This window comes from Bombina bombina, chromosome 11 (genome assembly GCF_027579735.1).
Source record: "Bombina bombina isolate aBomBom1 chromosome 11, aBomBom1.pri, whole genome shotgun sequence".
In the NCBI taxonomy this organism is placed as follows: Eukaryota; Metazoa; Chordata; class Amphibia; order Anura; family Bombinatoridae; genus Bombina; species Bombina bombina.
In genome coordinates, this window is record NC_069509.1 from 128,391,628 (window position 1) to 128,407,819 (window position 16,192).

Genomic DNA, 16,192 nt, shown 5'->3' on the forward strand with positions numbered 1-16,192 from the left:
CGTTAGGCGGCCTTCAATCTACGTCATCCGCCTCCTTCTTATTCTGTGCATGCGCTATTGTTTTATTCAGAGCGCGCTCCCATTTCGCGCATGCGCATTCTATTTCTTTAGGAACAACTACAAAACATCATCGGCTTTTACGGACGGCTCTTTCGCATATAACATAGTACTGAATGAATACATTATAGTTATTCATTGAGTACTATGTTTTTTAACGCATGCATATTGGAGGCTGGTTTCACTGAGAAGAGCATGCGCAGTAGACTTTGAGCGTGCTGATTCGCGCATGCACATTTCAAAGGATCTTTGTAAACAGGCTTTTGAGATACCGTATAGAGAGGGTGGGACTGCTCTATACGTCACAGCACAGAAACATAAGAAGTAGAGGTTGGGAGGAGTTATCATGGAAATGGTAGGAACAGGGGCGGTTCTACAGGGGGGCCTACAGGGGCCGGTGCCCCTGTAAAAATGTCCCTGGCCCCCCCTGAGCTGAAATAATAATATACTGTACACATATTTATTACATATAATAATATACATACAGGCCCCAGGGTCCGCCGCTGCCCAAATATGTAGATTATATATATATATATATATATATATATATATATATATATATATATATATATATATATATATATATATATTTTGACAGGTCACAGGCGGCTTACCGCCAAGCAGTCACGTGACCGGCTTTTCTGTCTGTGTTATTGCACATGGCTTGAGGGAGTCACGCACGTGATCTCCCAGTGGCAGACGGTTAGGTGAGAAGTGCGACAGCCGGGCTTGGAGACTCTGACTCACTGATCGGTGTGGTCTGCGGTGGGACTGGGGAGCCTAACTTAGGTAGGAGTGGACTGACTGTCTCAAACAAGAAAGTATAGCAAGCAGGAAAACAAAAACATAGATCGTTAGATAGACGTTATGTTAACACTTAACAGCTAGAACAGACAGGCAGGAGAGGGCAGACATCTAATTAATTAGCTCTGGTGTCGGTTAAGTTTTACTCCCACTGAGTCCCACATAATGACCGTTTCCTGTGTCAGGCTACATATTGTTCAATTTCTGCCCTATGATGAGACCTTCCTTTGTGTGTGTCAGAGTGATTTTATTAATATTACTGAGCTACTGAGCAATGTTATCTATAGTAATGTTGCAGCACTCATGCAGTAGTTCCCATGTATAGTGATATAGTTTTATATTTAATGCATCAAAATAAGTTGCCTAGAATTATGTTGCCTTATATATTACAGGGCACAATAAATGTCTGCAAATTTGTCTATAGAAATAGGTATGTGCCTATAAACTAAAGTCATCATATCTATCTGCATGAAAGTCATTGTTATGTTACACAATGACCATAAAAAACATAAGCAGCAGACAGCTAAATAATATAGTGTGCTGGTTTTGTTTGTCTGCTGCAAGCTCTGTGAGTGTACAGTACTGTATGCCCTCCCCAGCCTGAAAGACTATGCAGAACCACAGGCTGCATGTACACTGTGTACAAGGTGTGTGTGTTTCTGTACAAAATTAATGTTTGTATGATTTTAATGTAAAGCAAAATTAAAGTATTTAATGTTTAAATATAATTTGTTTAATTTTTTTAATGTGCCCCTCTGATTAAACACTGGCCCCACCTTGGCCCCCCCAGTAAAACCGCCACTGGGTAGGAATATATATATATATAAAAACTTACACAAAAAAAAAAAAAGATTAAATAAACTTAGTGATTATATTATTGTATTGTTAAAGAATGCATTGATGTGTTATAATCGAAAAAAACTTTACTTTCACAGCTTGGCTGTGGTGCTCTTTGCCTCCTCCTGCTGACCAGCAGTGATATTCCCAACAGTAATTGATGATGCCGTGGACTCACCATATCCGGAATGAAATACATTATCAGGTAAGCATACATTTTGGTTTTGTTGTGTTGCTAAAGAATAACATATCAGCCAAGGCTTAGGAGTAGATTTATCAATTATTTTGCCAGCCTTTGACCGACTAGAACTGCAGGTTCTCACAAGAGAACCTGTAGACCGTATTTAACCCCTTAACGACCGAGGACGTGCAGGGTACGTCCTCTAAAAAAATACCCTTAACGACCAAGGACGTACCCTGCACGTCCTCGGTCTGGAAAGCAGCTGGAAGCGATCCTGCTCGCTTCCAGCTGCTTTCCGGTTATTGCAGTGATGCCTCGATATCGAGGCATCCTGCAATAACCTTTTTAAGCCATCCGGTGCAGAGATGGCCTTGGTGACGTGCAGGGGGGGCGGGATCGTGGGCGTGGATAATCAAGGGCGCGCACTGACGCACGCGCGTGCACGGAAGGGCGGGAGCGGGCGGGAACCGCTACACTACAGAAAAAAGTTAAACAAAAAAAATTCAAAAAAAAAAAAGGAATAAAAGTTTTTTTTATAAATCAATTAAGGTGTTTGGGTTTGTCTGTGGGGGGGGGGGGGAAGCTACACTACAGAATTTCTATTTTTTTTTAAAAAAAACACGTTTTTTTCTTGAAACTGGGTACTGGCAGACAGCTGCCAGTACCCAAGATGGCCCCCAATAATGCAGAGGGGGAGGGTAAGAGAGCTGTTTTGGGGGTGGATCAGGGAGGTTGGGGGCTAAGGGGGGATTCTACAAAGCAGCATATGTAAATATGCTTAAAAAAAAAAAAAAAGAACAAATTAAAAAAAAACTTTTATTTTAGTACTGGCAGACTTTCTGCCAGTACTTAAGATGGCGGGGACAATTGTGGGGTGGGGGAGGGAAGGGAGCTGTTTGGGAGGGATCAGGGGGTGGGATGTGTCAGGTGGGAGGCTGATCTCTACACTAAAGCTAAAATTAACCCTGCAAGCTCGCTACAAACTACCTAATTAACCCCTTCACTGCTAGCCATAATACACATGTGATGCGCAGCAGCATTTAGCAGCCTTCTAATTACCAGAAAGCAACGCCAAAGTCATATATGTCTGCTATTTCTGAACAAAGGGGATCCCAGAGAAGCATTTACAACCATTTGTGCCATAATTGCACAAGCTGTTTGTAAATAATTTCAGTGAGAAACCTAAAATTGTGAAAAATGTAACGTTTTTTTAAATTTGATCGCATATGGTGGTGAAATGGTGGCATGAAATATACCAAAATGGTCCTAGATCAATACTTGGGGTTGTCTACTACACTAAAGCTAAAATTAACCATACAAGCTCCCTACATGCTCCCTAATTAACCCCTTCACTGCTGGGCATAAAACATGTGTGGTGCGCAGTGGCATTTAGCAGCCTTCTAATTACCAAAAAGCAACGCCAAAGCCATATATGTCTGCTATTTATGAACAAAGGGGATCCCAGAGAATAATTTACAACCATTTATGCTATAATTGCACAAGCTGTTTGTAAATGATTTCAGTGAGAAACCTAAAGTTTGTGAAAAAATTTGTGAAAAAGTGAACAATTTTTTTTATTTGATCGCATTTGGCGGTGAAATGGTGGCATGAAATATACCAAAATGGGCCTAGATCAATACTTTGGGATGTCTTCTAAAAAAAAATATATACATGTCAATGGATATTCAGGGATTCCTGACAGATATCAGTGTCCCAATGTAACTAGCACTCATTTTGAAAAAAAGTGGTTTGGAAATAGCAAAGTGCTACTTGTATTTATGGACCTATAACTTGCAAAAAAAAGCAAAGAACATGTAAACATTGGGTATTTCTAAACTCAGAACAAAATTTAGAAACTATTTAGCATGGGATTTTTTTGGTGGTTGTAGATGTGTAACAGATTTTGGGGGTCAAAGTTAGAAAAAGTGTGTTTTTTCCATTTTTTCCTCATATTTTATTAAAAAAATTAGAGTAAATTATAAGATATGATAAAAATAATGGTATCTTTAGAAAGTCCATTTAATGCATCAAAAAACCACTGGGTCAGGCTAAAACAATTGCATGGCATGGAGGAAGATCTACCCTGTATATATTCATCGTGAAATCAGTGGCCCAATGGTTATTAACCCTTTGAAAATATCTGTTACTTATTCAAAAATGGTAAATACAGCACCAATACCAGTGTTGGCATCAATTTCTATGCCCAAAACACCACTGGGCCAGGCTAAAAACAATTGCATGCCATAGAGGGGGATCTACCCTGTATATATTCATAGTGAAATCAGTGGCCCAAAGGTTATTAACCCTTTCAAAATATCTGTTACTTATTCAAAATAGTAATATTTGTATTGGTGCCAACGTTTGCCCTTTTTTACAGTTTGTATATCCAATTGTTGTATAAAGGGATTCCACCTCTGTGGAACTACATTATATGAATCATATTATTTAAATAAAACCTATATTTTTATTTTAAAGTCAATTTAAAGCAGTCTGACAAAAAAAATGAATAAGAAACCAACTTCCATGAATAAGAAACAGAATTTCACGAATAAGAAACAGCTTGAGTAAGAAACCAACTTCCTTGTCATCAATTTGAGGGTGTTAAACACAGATACAGGCAAACAATATAATAATCAAATGCTCTTAACACATTAATGCATTTTGTTTGCACACAAATTAGAGCATTTATTAGTGTATGATTATATCCCTTACATACAAACCACATTAGAATTAAATACTAATGAATAAATCAACTAATTAGTGTTATGTATATATATATATATATATATATATATATATATATATATATATTTGCAGTATTTACCATAATCCGTGAAATTATACAAATATAAAAAACATTACAAACTCCAAAATAAACTTCATCCTTTAATTGGCAATATGATTTAATAATGTACAAGTAGGTGATAAATTTGATTATAACCATTTGCCTGCAATAGGAGTTCAGATCACGTGCTTTTCTCAGCATTTAAAGTTGATCACATGACCGTACAACTAAAAGTCATGTGATCCAAGTGAAACCGGAGTATTAGGGTAACTCACTAGCATTTATTTTTCTATAAGTCCCCCTAAACCTCACAGATAAGGGTACTAACCTTTCTCAGCCGGGGCAGACATATCTGTTTCTGTCTGTGCCTGCAAAGATAATCAAAAGAGAGATCACTGACTGCACTAGCAGAGCCACCACTGTACAGGAGTCACACAGAGCAGCACAATCACACAACATTCCTGCCTGACAGGACAGACCATGCAAATAAAATGCACAAGTCAAACAGCAGCACCAGACACAACATAATATCACTAGTAATAACATATCACAATAGTGCACACACTGTACAATCATATTGCTCACTCAGCCAAGACACTTGGTGTTATACACAGTACTAATATCAGCACACACACAAGTCTCACAAAGCAACAGACTTACCCTGTAATACACAGGCAACAAAAACACACTGAGCTAATAGCAGTCTCCTAACCACGCCCACTGGGGGGGAGCACGGAGCCGCCTGTGATGATGTCATCGATCCGCTCTGTACAAGGATCAGCGGTACTGGTATATATCTAGCCCCGCCCTTATCAAAGTAAACTGTGCTCTACATATTTACCCACCCGGTACAATAATGTAGTACCATATACACAGCATTTATTAGTCACGAGTGTCCTTATCATATACAAAGTAGCCTGTGCTCTGTTTGACTGGAGTCAAGCTCTATCAGACAGTTTAAAAATCCAAGTCAAGCTATCAGACACTGTTTTGGAGCTATCAGACAGGTTTAAAACAGTAGTCAAGCTATCAGACACTTATTTGTTAGTACTTTCTTAAGACTATTAAAGGCTGTACCATACATATATGCTAATAAGAAATGTTTTAATGAATACCACAAGCATTTTTGTTATAAATGTCACTCAAATATAAAAAAAAAAAGTCATATTCCAGCATTTCTCTAAGCGTTAAAAACAAAATTCCCCATTGTGCCACTACATTTTCACCACAGCTAGTTCAAACAATGACCCCACTAAGATATCACAAAGTATGGAAACTTTTTAGTGTGGAATTTTAAAAATATAGGGCCCCAAATGTCCCTAAATTGCAAAAAATCATCACTTTCAAGCAATTTCACTGAGGGATAAAAGCAAAATCTCCCATTGTGCCACTACATTTTCACCACAGCTAGCTCACACAATGACCCCTCTACGATATCATAAATTTTGGAGCGTTTTTACTGTTGAATTTTAAAAATATTGGGCCCCAAATGTCCCTCGAATTGCATAAATTGGCCCTTTTCAGCAAATTCACTTAGGAATAAAAAAGAAATCTCTCATTGTTCCACTAAAATTTCACCACAGCTAGCTCACACAATGACCCCTCTACGGTATCACTAAGTTTGGACCATTTTTACTGTGGAATTTTAAAAATATTGGGCCCCAAATGTCCTTTGAATTTCATAAATCGGCCCTTTTCAGCAAATTCACTTAGGAATAAAAAAGAAATCTCCCATTGTTCCACTAAAATTTCCCCACAGCTAGCTCACACAATGACCCCTCTACGATATCACAAAGTTTGGAGACTTTTTACTGTGGAATTTTAAAAATATTGGGCCCCAAATGTCCCTCGAATTGCATAAATTGTCCCTTTTCAGCAAATTCACTTAGGAATAAAAAAGAAATCTCCCATTGAGCCACTAAAATTTCACCACAGCTAGCTCACACAATGACTCCTCTACGGTATCACTAAGTTTGGACCATTTTTACTGTGGAATTTTAAAAATATTGGGCCCCAAACATCCCTTGAATTTCATAAATCGGCCCTTTTCAGCAAATTCACTTAGGAATAAAAAAGAAATCTCCAATTGTTCCACTAAAATTTCACCACAGCTAGCTCACACAATGACCCCTCTACGGTATCACAAAGTTTGGAGACTTTTTACTGTGGAATTTTAAAAATATTGGGCCCCAAATGTCCCTCGAATTGCATAAATTGGCCCTTTTCAGCAAATTCACTTAGGAATAAAAAAGCAATCTCCCATTGTGCCACTAAAATTTCACCACAGCTAGCTCACACAATGACCCCTCTACGGTATCACTAAGTTTGGACCATTTTTACTGTGGAATTTTAAAAATATTGGGCCCCAAACGTCCCTTGAATTTCATAAATCGGCCCTTTTCAGCAAATTCACTTAGGAATAAAAAGAAATCTCCCATTGTTCCACTAAAATTTCCCCACAGCTAGCTCACACAATGACCCCTCTACGATATCACAAAGTTTGGAGACTTTTTACTGTGGAATTTTAAAAATATTGGGCCCCAAATGTCCCTCGAATTGCATAAATTGTCCCTTTTCAGCAAATTCACTTAGGAATAAAAAAGAAATCTCCCATTGAGCCACTAAAATTTCACCACAGCTAGCTCACACAATGACTCCTCTACGGTATCACTAAGTTTGGACCATTTTTACTGTGGAATTTTAAAAATATTGGGCCCCCAAACGTCCCTTGAATTTCATAAATCGGCCCTTTTCAGCAAATTCACTTAGGAATAAAAAAGAAATCTCCCATTGTTCCACTAAAATTTCACCACAGCTAGCTCACACAATGACCCCTCTACGGTATCACAAAGTTTGGAGACTTTTTACTGTGGAATTTTAAAAATATTGGGCCCCAAATGTCCCTCGAATTGCATAAATTGGCCCTTTTCAGCAAATTCACTTAGGAATAAAAAAGCAATCTCCCATTGTGCCACTAAAATTTCACCACAGCTAGCTCACACAATGACCCCTCTACGGTATCACTAAGTTTGGACCATTTTTACTGTGGAATTTTAAAAATATTGGGCCCCAAACGTCCCTTGAATTTCATAAATCGGCCCTTTTCAGCAAATTCACTTAGGAATAAAAAAGAAATCTCCCATTGTTCCACTAAAATTTCACCACAGCTAGCTCACACAATGACCCCTCTACGGTATCACTAAGTTTGGACCATTTTTACTGTGGAATTTTAAAATATTGGGCCCCCAAATGTCCTTGAATTTCATAAATCGGCCCTTTTCAGCAAATTCACTTAGGAATAAAAAAAGAAATCTCCCATTGTTCCACTAAAATTTCACCACAGCTAGCTCACAACAATGACCCCTCTACGATATCACAAAGTTTGGAGACTTTTTACTGTGGAATTTTAAAAATATTGGGACCCATATGTCCCCTCGAATTGCATAAATAGGCACTTTTCAGCAAATTCACTTAGGAATAAAAAAGAAATCTCCCATTGTGCCACTAAAATTTCACCACAGCTAGCTCACACAATGACTCCTCTACGGTATCACTATGTTTGGACCATTTTTACCGTGGAATTTTAAAAATATTGGGCCCCAAACGTCCCTTGAATTTCATAAATCGGCCCTTTTCAGCAAATTCACTTAGGAATAAAAAAGAAATCTCCCATTGTTCCACTAAAATTTGTGAGCTAGCTGTGGTGAAATTTTAGTGGAAACAATGGGAGATTTCTTTTTTATTCCTAAGTGAATTTGCTGAAAAGGGACGATTTATGAAATTCAAGGGACATTTGGGGCCCAATATTTTTAAAATTCCACAGTAAAAATGGTCCAAACTTAGTGATACCATAGAGGGGTCATTGTGTGAGCTAGCTGTGGTGAAATTTTAGTGGAACAATGGGAGATTTCTCTTTAATTCCTAAGTTAATTTGCTGAAAAGGGCCTATTTATGCAATTCGAGGGACATATGTGTCCCAATATTTTTAAAAGTCCAAAGTAAAAAGTCTCCAAACTTTGTGATATCGTAGAGGGGTCATTGTGTGAGCTAGCTGTGGTGAAAATGTAGTGGCACAATGGGGAGATTTTGCTTTTATCCCTAAGTGAAATTGCTTGAAAGTGATGATTTTTGCAATTTTAGGGACGTTTGGGGGCCATATATTTTTAAAATTCCACACTAAAAACTTTCCATACTTTGTGATATCTTAGTGGGGTCATTGTTTGAACTAGCTGTGGGTGAAAAAGTAGTGGCACAATGCGGAATTTTGTTTTTAACGCTTAGAGAAATGCTGGAATATGACTTTTTTTTTTTTATATTTGAGTGACATTTATAACAAAAATGCTTGTGGTATTCATTAAAACATTTCTTATTAGCATATATGTATGGTACAGCCTTTAATAGTCTTAAGAAAGTACTAACAAATAAGTGTCTGATAGCTTGACTACTGTTTTAAACCTGTCTGATAGCTCCAAAACAGTGTCTGATAGCTTGACTTGGATTTTTAAACTGTCTGATAGCTTGACTCCAGTTCTGTTTGTGACTGTCTGAGTATTTGTCCTCTTGTGTTACTGCTGCACTGACTGTCTCAGTGTTTGCCCTCTTGTGTTACTGTACTGACTGTCTCAGTGTTTGCCCTCTTGTGTTACTGCTGTACTGACTGTCTCAGTGTTTGCCCTCTTGTGTTACTGTACTGACTGTCTCAGTGTTTGCCCTCTTGTGTTACTGCTGTACTGACTGTCTCAGTGTTTGCCCTCTTGTGTTACTGTACTGACTGTCTCAGTGTTTGCCCTCTTGTGTTACTGCTGTACTGACTGTCTCAGTTTTTGCCCTCTTGTGTTACTGCTGTACTGACTGTCTCAGTGTTTGCCCTCTTGTGTTACTGTACTGACTGTCTCAGTGTTTGCCCTCTTGTGTTACTGGTGTACTGACTTTGTGATATCGTAGAGGGGTCATTGTGTGAGCTAGCTGTGGTGAAAATGTAGTGGCACAATGGGAGATTTTGCTTTTATCCCTAAGTGAAATTGCTTGAAAGTGATGATTTTTGCAATTTTAGGGATGTTTGGGTCCATATATTTTTAAAATTCCACACTAAAAACTTTCCATACTTTGTGATATCTTAGTGGGGTCATTGTTTGAACTAGCTGTGGTGAAAATGTAGTGGCACAATGCGGAATTTTGTTTTTAACGCTTAGAGAAATGCTGGAATATGACTTTTTTTTTTTATATTTGAGTGACATTTATAACAAAAATGCTTGTGGTATTCATTAAAACATTTCTTATTAGCATATATGTATGGTACAGCCTTTAATAGTCTTAAGAAAGTACTAACAAATAAGTGTCTGATAGCTTGACTACTGTTTTAAACCTGTCTGATAGCTCCAAAACAGTGTCTGATAGCTTGACTTGGATTTTTAAACTGTCTGATAGCTTGACTCCAGTTCTGTTTGTGACTGTCTGAGTATTTGTCCTCTTGTGTTACTGCTGCACTGACTGTCTCAGTGTTTGCCCTCTTGTGTTACTGTACTGACTGTCTCAGTGTTTGCCCTCTTGTGTTACTGCTGTACTGACTGTCTCAGTGTTTGCCCTCTTGTGTTACTGTACTGACTGTCTCATTTTTTGCCCTCTTGTGTTACTGCTGTACTGACTGTCTCAGTATTTGCCCTCTTGTGTTACTGTACTGACTGTCTCAGTGTTTGCTCTCTTGTGTTACTGCACTGACTGTCTCAGTGTTTGCCCTCTTGTGTTACTGTACTGACTGTCTCAGTGTTTGCCCTCTTGTGTTACTGTACTGACTGTCTCAGTGTTTGCCCTCTTGTGTTACTGTACTGACTGTCTGTGTTTGCCCTCTTGTGTTGCTGTACTGACTGTCTCAGTGTTTGCCCTCTTGTGTTACTGTACTGACTGTCTGTGTTCGCCCTCTTGTGTTACTGTCCTGACTGTCTCAGTGTTTGCCCTCTTGTGTTACTGTACTGACTGTCTGTGTTTGCCCTCTTGTGTTACTGTACTGACTGTCTCAGTGTTTGCCCTCTTGTGTTACTGCTGTACTGACTGTCTCAGTGTTTGCCCTCTTGTGTTACTGTACTGACTGTCTCAGTGTTTGCCCTCTTGTGTTACTGCTGTACTGACTGTCTCAGTGTTTGCCCTCTTGTGTTACTGTGCTGACTGTCTCAGTGTTTGCCCTCTTGTGTTACTGCTGTACTGACTGTCTCAGTGTTTGCCCTCTTGTGTTACTGCACTGGCTGTCTCAATGTTTGCTTTCTTGTGTTACTGTACTGACTGTCTCAGTGTTTGCCCTCTTGTGTTACTGCTGTACTGACTGTCTCAGTGTTTGCCCTCTTGTGTTACTGTACTGACTGTCTCAATGTTTGCCCTCTTGTGTTACTGTACTCACTGTCTCAATATTTGCCCTCTTGTGTTACTGTACTGACTGTCTCAGTGTTTGCTCTCTTGTGTTACTGTACTCACTGTCTCAATATTTGCCCTCTTGTGTTACTGTACTGAATGTCTCAGTGTTTGCCCTCTTGTGTTACTGCTCTGACTGTGTCAGTGTTTGCTCTCTTGTGTTACTGTACCTACTGTCTCAATGTTTGCCCTCTTGTGTTACTGTACTGACTGTCTCAGTGTTTGCCCTCTTGTGTTACTGCACTGACTGTCTCAGTGTTTGCCCTCTTGTGTTACTGTACTGACTGTCTCAGTGTTTGTCCTCTTGTGTTACTGCTGTACTGACTGTCTGAGTGTTTACCCCCTTGTGTTACTGCACTGACTCTCTCAGTGTTTGTCCTCTTGTGTTACTGTACTGACTGTCTCAGTGTTTCCCCTCTTGTGTTACTGTACTGACTGTCTCAGTGTTTGCCCTCTTGTGTTACTGTACTGACTGTCTCAGTGTTTACCCCTCTTGTGTTACTGTACTGATTGTCTCAGTGTTTGTCCTCTTGTGTTACTGCACTGACTGTCTCAGTGTTTGCCCTCTTGTGTTACACTGCACTGACCTGGTCTCAGTGTTTGCCCTCTTGTGTTACTGTAACTGACTGTCTCAGTGTTTACCCTCTTGTGTTACTGCACTGAAAGTCTCAGTGTTTGCCCTCTTGTGTTACTGTACTGACTGTCTCAGTGTTTGTCCTCTTGTGTTACTGCACTGACTGTCTCAGTGTTTGTCCTCTTGTGTTACTGCACTGACTGTCTCAGTGTTTGCCCTCTTGTGTTACTGTACTGAATGTCTCAGTGTTTGCCCTCTTGTGTTACTGTACTGACCTGTCCTCAGTGTTTGCCCTCTTGTGTTTACCTGTACTGAATGTCTCAGTGTTTGCCCTCTTGTGTTACTGCACTGACTGTCTCAGTGTTTGCCCTCATGTGTTACTGTACTGACTGTCTCAGTGTTTGCCCTCTTGTGTTACTGTACTGACTGTCTCAGTGTTTACCCTCTTGTGTTACTGCTGTACTGACTGTCTCAGTGTTTGCCCTCTTGTGTTACTGTACTGACTGTCTCAGTGTTTGCTCTCTTGTGTTACTGGTGTACTGACTGTCTCAATGTTTGCCCTCTTGTGTTACTGTACTGACTGTCTCAGTGTTTGCCCTCTTGTGTTACTGTACTGACTGTCTCAGTGTTTGCCCTCTTGTGTTACTGTACTGACTGTCTCAGTGTTTGCCCTCTTGTGTTACTGTACTGACTGTCTCAGTGTTTGCCCTCTTGTGTTACTGCTTTACTGACTGTCTCAGTTTTTGCCCTCTTGTGTTACTGCTGTACTGACTGTCTCAGTGTTTGCCCTCTTGTGTTACTGCTTTACTGACTGTCTCAGTGTTTGCCCTCTTGTGTTACTGCTGTACTGACTGTCTCAGTTTTTGCCCTCTTGTGTTACTGTACTGACTGTCTCAGTGTTTCCCTCTTGTGTTACTGTACTGACTGTCTCAGTGTTTGCCCTCTTGTGTTACTGCTGTACTGACTGTCTCAGTGTTTGCCCTCTTGTGTTACTGCTGTACTGACTGTCTCAGTGTTTGTCCTCTTGTGCTACTGTACTGACTATCTCATTGTTTGCCCACTTGTGTTACTGCTGTACTGACTGTCTCAGTGTTTGCCCTCTTGTGTTACTGCACTGACTGTCTCAGTGTTTGCCCTCTTGTGCTACTGCTGCACTGACTGTCTCAGTGTTTGCCCCCTGTGTTACTGCTGTACTGACTGTCTCAGTGTTTGCCCTCTTGTGTTACTGCTGTACTGACTGTCTCAGTGTTTGCCCTCTTGTGTTACTGCTGTACTGACTGTCTCAGTGTTTGTCCTCTTGTGTTACTGTACTGACTGTCTCAGTGTTTGCCCTCTTGTGTTACTGCTGTACTGACTGTCCTCACTGTTTGCCCTCTTGTGTTACTGCTGTACTGACTGTCTCAGTGTTTGTCCTCTTGTGTTACTGCTGTACTGACTGTCTCAGTGTTTGTCCTCTTGTGTTACTGTACTGACTGTCTCAGTGTTTGCCCTCTTGTGTTACTGCTGTACTGACTGTCTCAGTGTTTGCCCTCTTGTGTTACTGCTGTACTGACTATCTCATTGTTTGCCCTCTTGTGTTACTGCTGTACTGACTGTCTCAGTGTTTGCCCTCTTGTGTTACTGCTGTACTGACTGTCTCAGTGTTTGCCCTCTTGTGTTACTGCTGCACTGACTGTCTCAGTGTTTGCCCTCTTGTGTTACTGCTGTACTGACTGTCTCAGTGTTTGCCCTCTTGTGTTACTGCTGTACTGACTGTCTCAGTGTTTGCCCTCTTGTGTTACTGCTGTACTGACTGTCTCATTGTTTGTCCTCTTGTGTTTACTGTACTGACTATCTCAGTGTTTGCCCTCTTGTGTTACTGCTGTACTGACTGTCTCAGTGTTTGCCCTCTTGTGTTACTGCTGTACTGACTGTCTCAGTGTTTTGCCCTCTTGTGTTACTGCTGTACTGACTGTCTCAGTTTTTGCCCTCTTGTGTTACTGTACTGACTGTCTCAGTGTTTGCCCTCTTGTGTTACCTGTACTGACTGTCTCAGTGTTTTGCCCTCTTGTGTTACTGCTGTACTGACTGTCTCAGTGTTTGCCCTCTTGTGTTACTGCTGTACTGACTGTCTCAGTGTTTGTCCTCTTGTGCTACTGTACTGACTATCTCATTGTTTGCCCTCTTGTGTTACTGCTGTACTGACTTGTCTCAGTGTTTGCCCTCTTGTGTTACTGCACTGACTGTCTCAGTGTTTGCCCTCTTGTGTTACTGCTGGCAGCTGACTGTCTCAGTGTTTTGCCCTCTTGTGTTACTGCTGTACTGACATGTCTCAGTGTTTGCCCTCTTGTGTTACTGCTGTACTGACTGGTCTCAGTGTTTGCCCTCTTGTGTTACTGCTGTACTGACTGTCTCAGTTTTTGCCCTCTTGTGTTACTGTACTGACTGTCTCAGTGTTTGCCCTCTTGTGTTACTGTACTGACTGTCTCAGTGTTTGCCCTCTTGTGTTACTGCTGTACTGACTGTCTCAGTGTTTGCCCTCTTGTGTTACTGCTGTACTGACTGTCTCAGTGTTTGCCCTCTTGTGTTACTGCTGTACTGACTGTCTCAGTGTTTGACCTCTTGTGTTACTGTACTGACTGTCTCAGTGTTTGCCCTCTTGTGTTACTGCTGTACTGACTGTCTCACTGTTTGCCCTCTTGTGTTACTGCTGTACTGACTGTCTCAGTGTTTGTCCTCTTGTGTTACTGCTGTACTGACTGTCTCAGTGTTTGTCCTCTTGTGTTACTGTACTGACTGTCTCAGTGTTTGCCCTCTTGTGTTACTGCTGTACTGACTGTCTCAGTGTTTGCCCTCTGTGTTACTGCTGTACTGACTATCTCATTGTTTGCCCTCTTGTGTTACTGCTGTACTGACTGTCTCAGTGTTTGCCCTCTTGTGTTACTGCTGTACTGACTGTCTCAGTGTTTGCCCTCTTGTGTATACTGCTGCACTGACTGTCTCAGTGTTTGCCCTCTTGTTTACTGTACTGACTGTCTCAGTTTTTGCCCTCTTGTGTTACTGTACTGACTGTCTCAGTGTTTGCCCTCTTGTGTTACTGTACTGACTGTCTCAGTGTTTGCCCTCTTGTGTTACTGCTGTACTGACTGTCTCAGTGTTTGCCCTCTTGTGTTACTGCTGTACTGTCTCAGTGTTTACCCGCTTGTGTTACTGCTGTACTGACTGTCTCAGTGTTTGCCCTCTTGTGTTACTGTACTGACTGTCTCAGTGTTTGCTCTCTTGTGTTACTGCTGTACTGACTGTCTCAGTGTTTGTCCTCTTGTGTTACTGCTGTACTGACTGTCTCAGTGTTTGTCCTCTTGTGTTACTGTACTGACTGTCTCAGTGTTTGCCCTCTTGTGTTACTGCTGTACTGACTGTCTCAGTGTTTGCCCTCTTTGTGTTACTGCTGTACTGACTATCTCATTGTTTGCCCTCTTGTGTTACTGCTGTACTGACTGTCTCAGTGTTTGCCTCTTGTGTTACTGCTGTACTGACTGTCTCAGTGTTTGCCCTCTTGTGTTACTGCTGTACTGACTGTCTCAGTTTTTGCCCTCTGTGTTACTGTACTGACTGTCTCAGTGTTTGCCCTCTTGTGTTACTGTACTGACTGTCTCAGTGTTTGCCCTCATGTGTTACTGTACTGACTGTCTCAGTGTTTGACCTCTTGTGTTACTGTACTGACTGTCTCAGTGTTTACCTCTTGTGTTACTTGCTGTACTGACTGTCTCAGTGATTTGCCCTCTTGTGTTACTGTACTGATGCTGTCTCAGTGTTTGCTCTCTTGTGTTACTGGTGTACTGACTGTCTCAATGTTTGCCCTCTTGTGTTACTGTACTGACTGTCTCAGTGTTTGCCCTCTTGTGTTACTGTACCTACTGTCTCAGTGTTTGCCCCTCTTGTGTACTGTACTGACCTGTCTCAGTGTTTTGCCCTCTTGTGTTACTGTACTGACTGTCTCAGTGTTTGTCCCTCTTGTGTTCCTGTTGTACTGACTGTCCTCAGTGGTTTGCCCTCGTGTGTTACTGCCTGCACTGACTGTCTCAGTGTTTGCCCTCTTGTGTTACTGCATGTACTCGACTGTCTCAGTGTTTTAGCCCTCTTGTGATTACTGCTTTACTGACTGTCTCAGTGTTTTGCCCTCTTGTGTTACTGCTGTACTGACTGTCTCAGTTCTTTGCCCTCTTGTGTTACTGTACTGACTGTCTCAGTGTTTCCCTCTTGTGTACTGTACTGACTGTCTCAGTGTTGCCCTCTTGTGTTACTCTGCTGTACTGACTGTCTCAGTGTTTGCCCTCTTGGTGTTACTGCTCGTACTGACTGTCTCAGTGTTTGTCCTCTTGTGCTACTGTACTGACTATCTCATTGTTTGCCCTCTTGTGTTACTGCTGTACTGACCTGGTCTCAGTGTTTGCCCTCTTGTGTTACTGCACTGACTGTCTCAGTGTTTGCCCTCTTGTGCTACTGCTGCACTGAACTGTCTCAGTGTTTGCCCTCTTGTGTTACTGCTGTACTGACTGTCTCAGTGTTTGCC

The 16,192-nt window shown here is 41.0% G+C and overlaps 1 protein-coding gene across 2 annotated transcripts in view; it reads right to left on the minus strand.

Annotated features, from left to right (window-relative positions):
• LOC128641990 (major facilitator superfamily domain-containing protein 1) overlaps window positions 1–16,192 on the minus strand; it is a 145,673-nt gene that overhangs the window by 87,467 nt on the left and 42,014 nt on the right. Inside the window, exons 1-2 of one of the 2 annotated variants that reach the window (XM_053694621.1) lie at window positions 5,325–5,380; window positions 4,993–5,032 (exon numbers count right to left, since the gene is read on the minus strand). In XM_053694621.1, the coding sequence (XP_053550596.1) occupies window positions 4,993–5,014 (22 nt within the window). In that variant the 5' untranslated portion in view covers window positions 5,015–5,032; window positions 5,325–5,380. Of the gene's footprint in view, window positions 1–4,992; window positions 5,033–5,324; window positions 5,381–16,192 lie in introns of those variants that run through there. The other variant, XM_053694622.1, reaches the window with a different exon arrangement.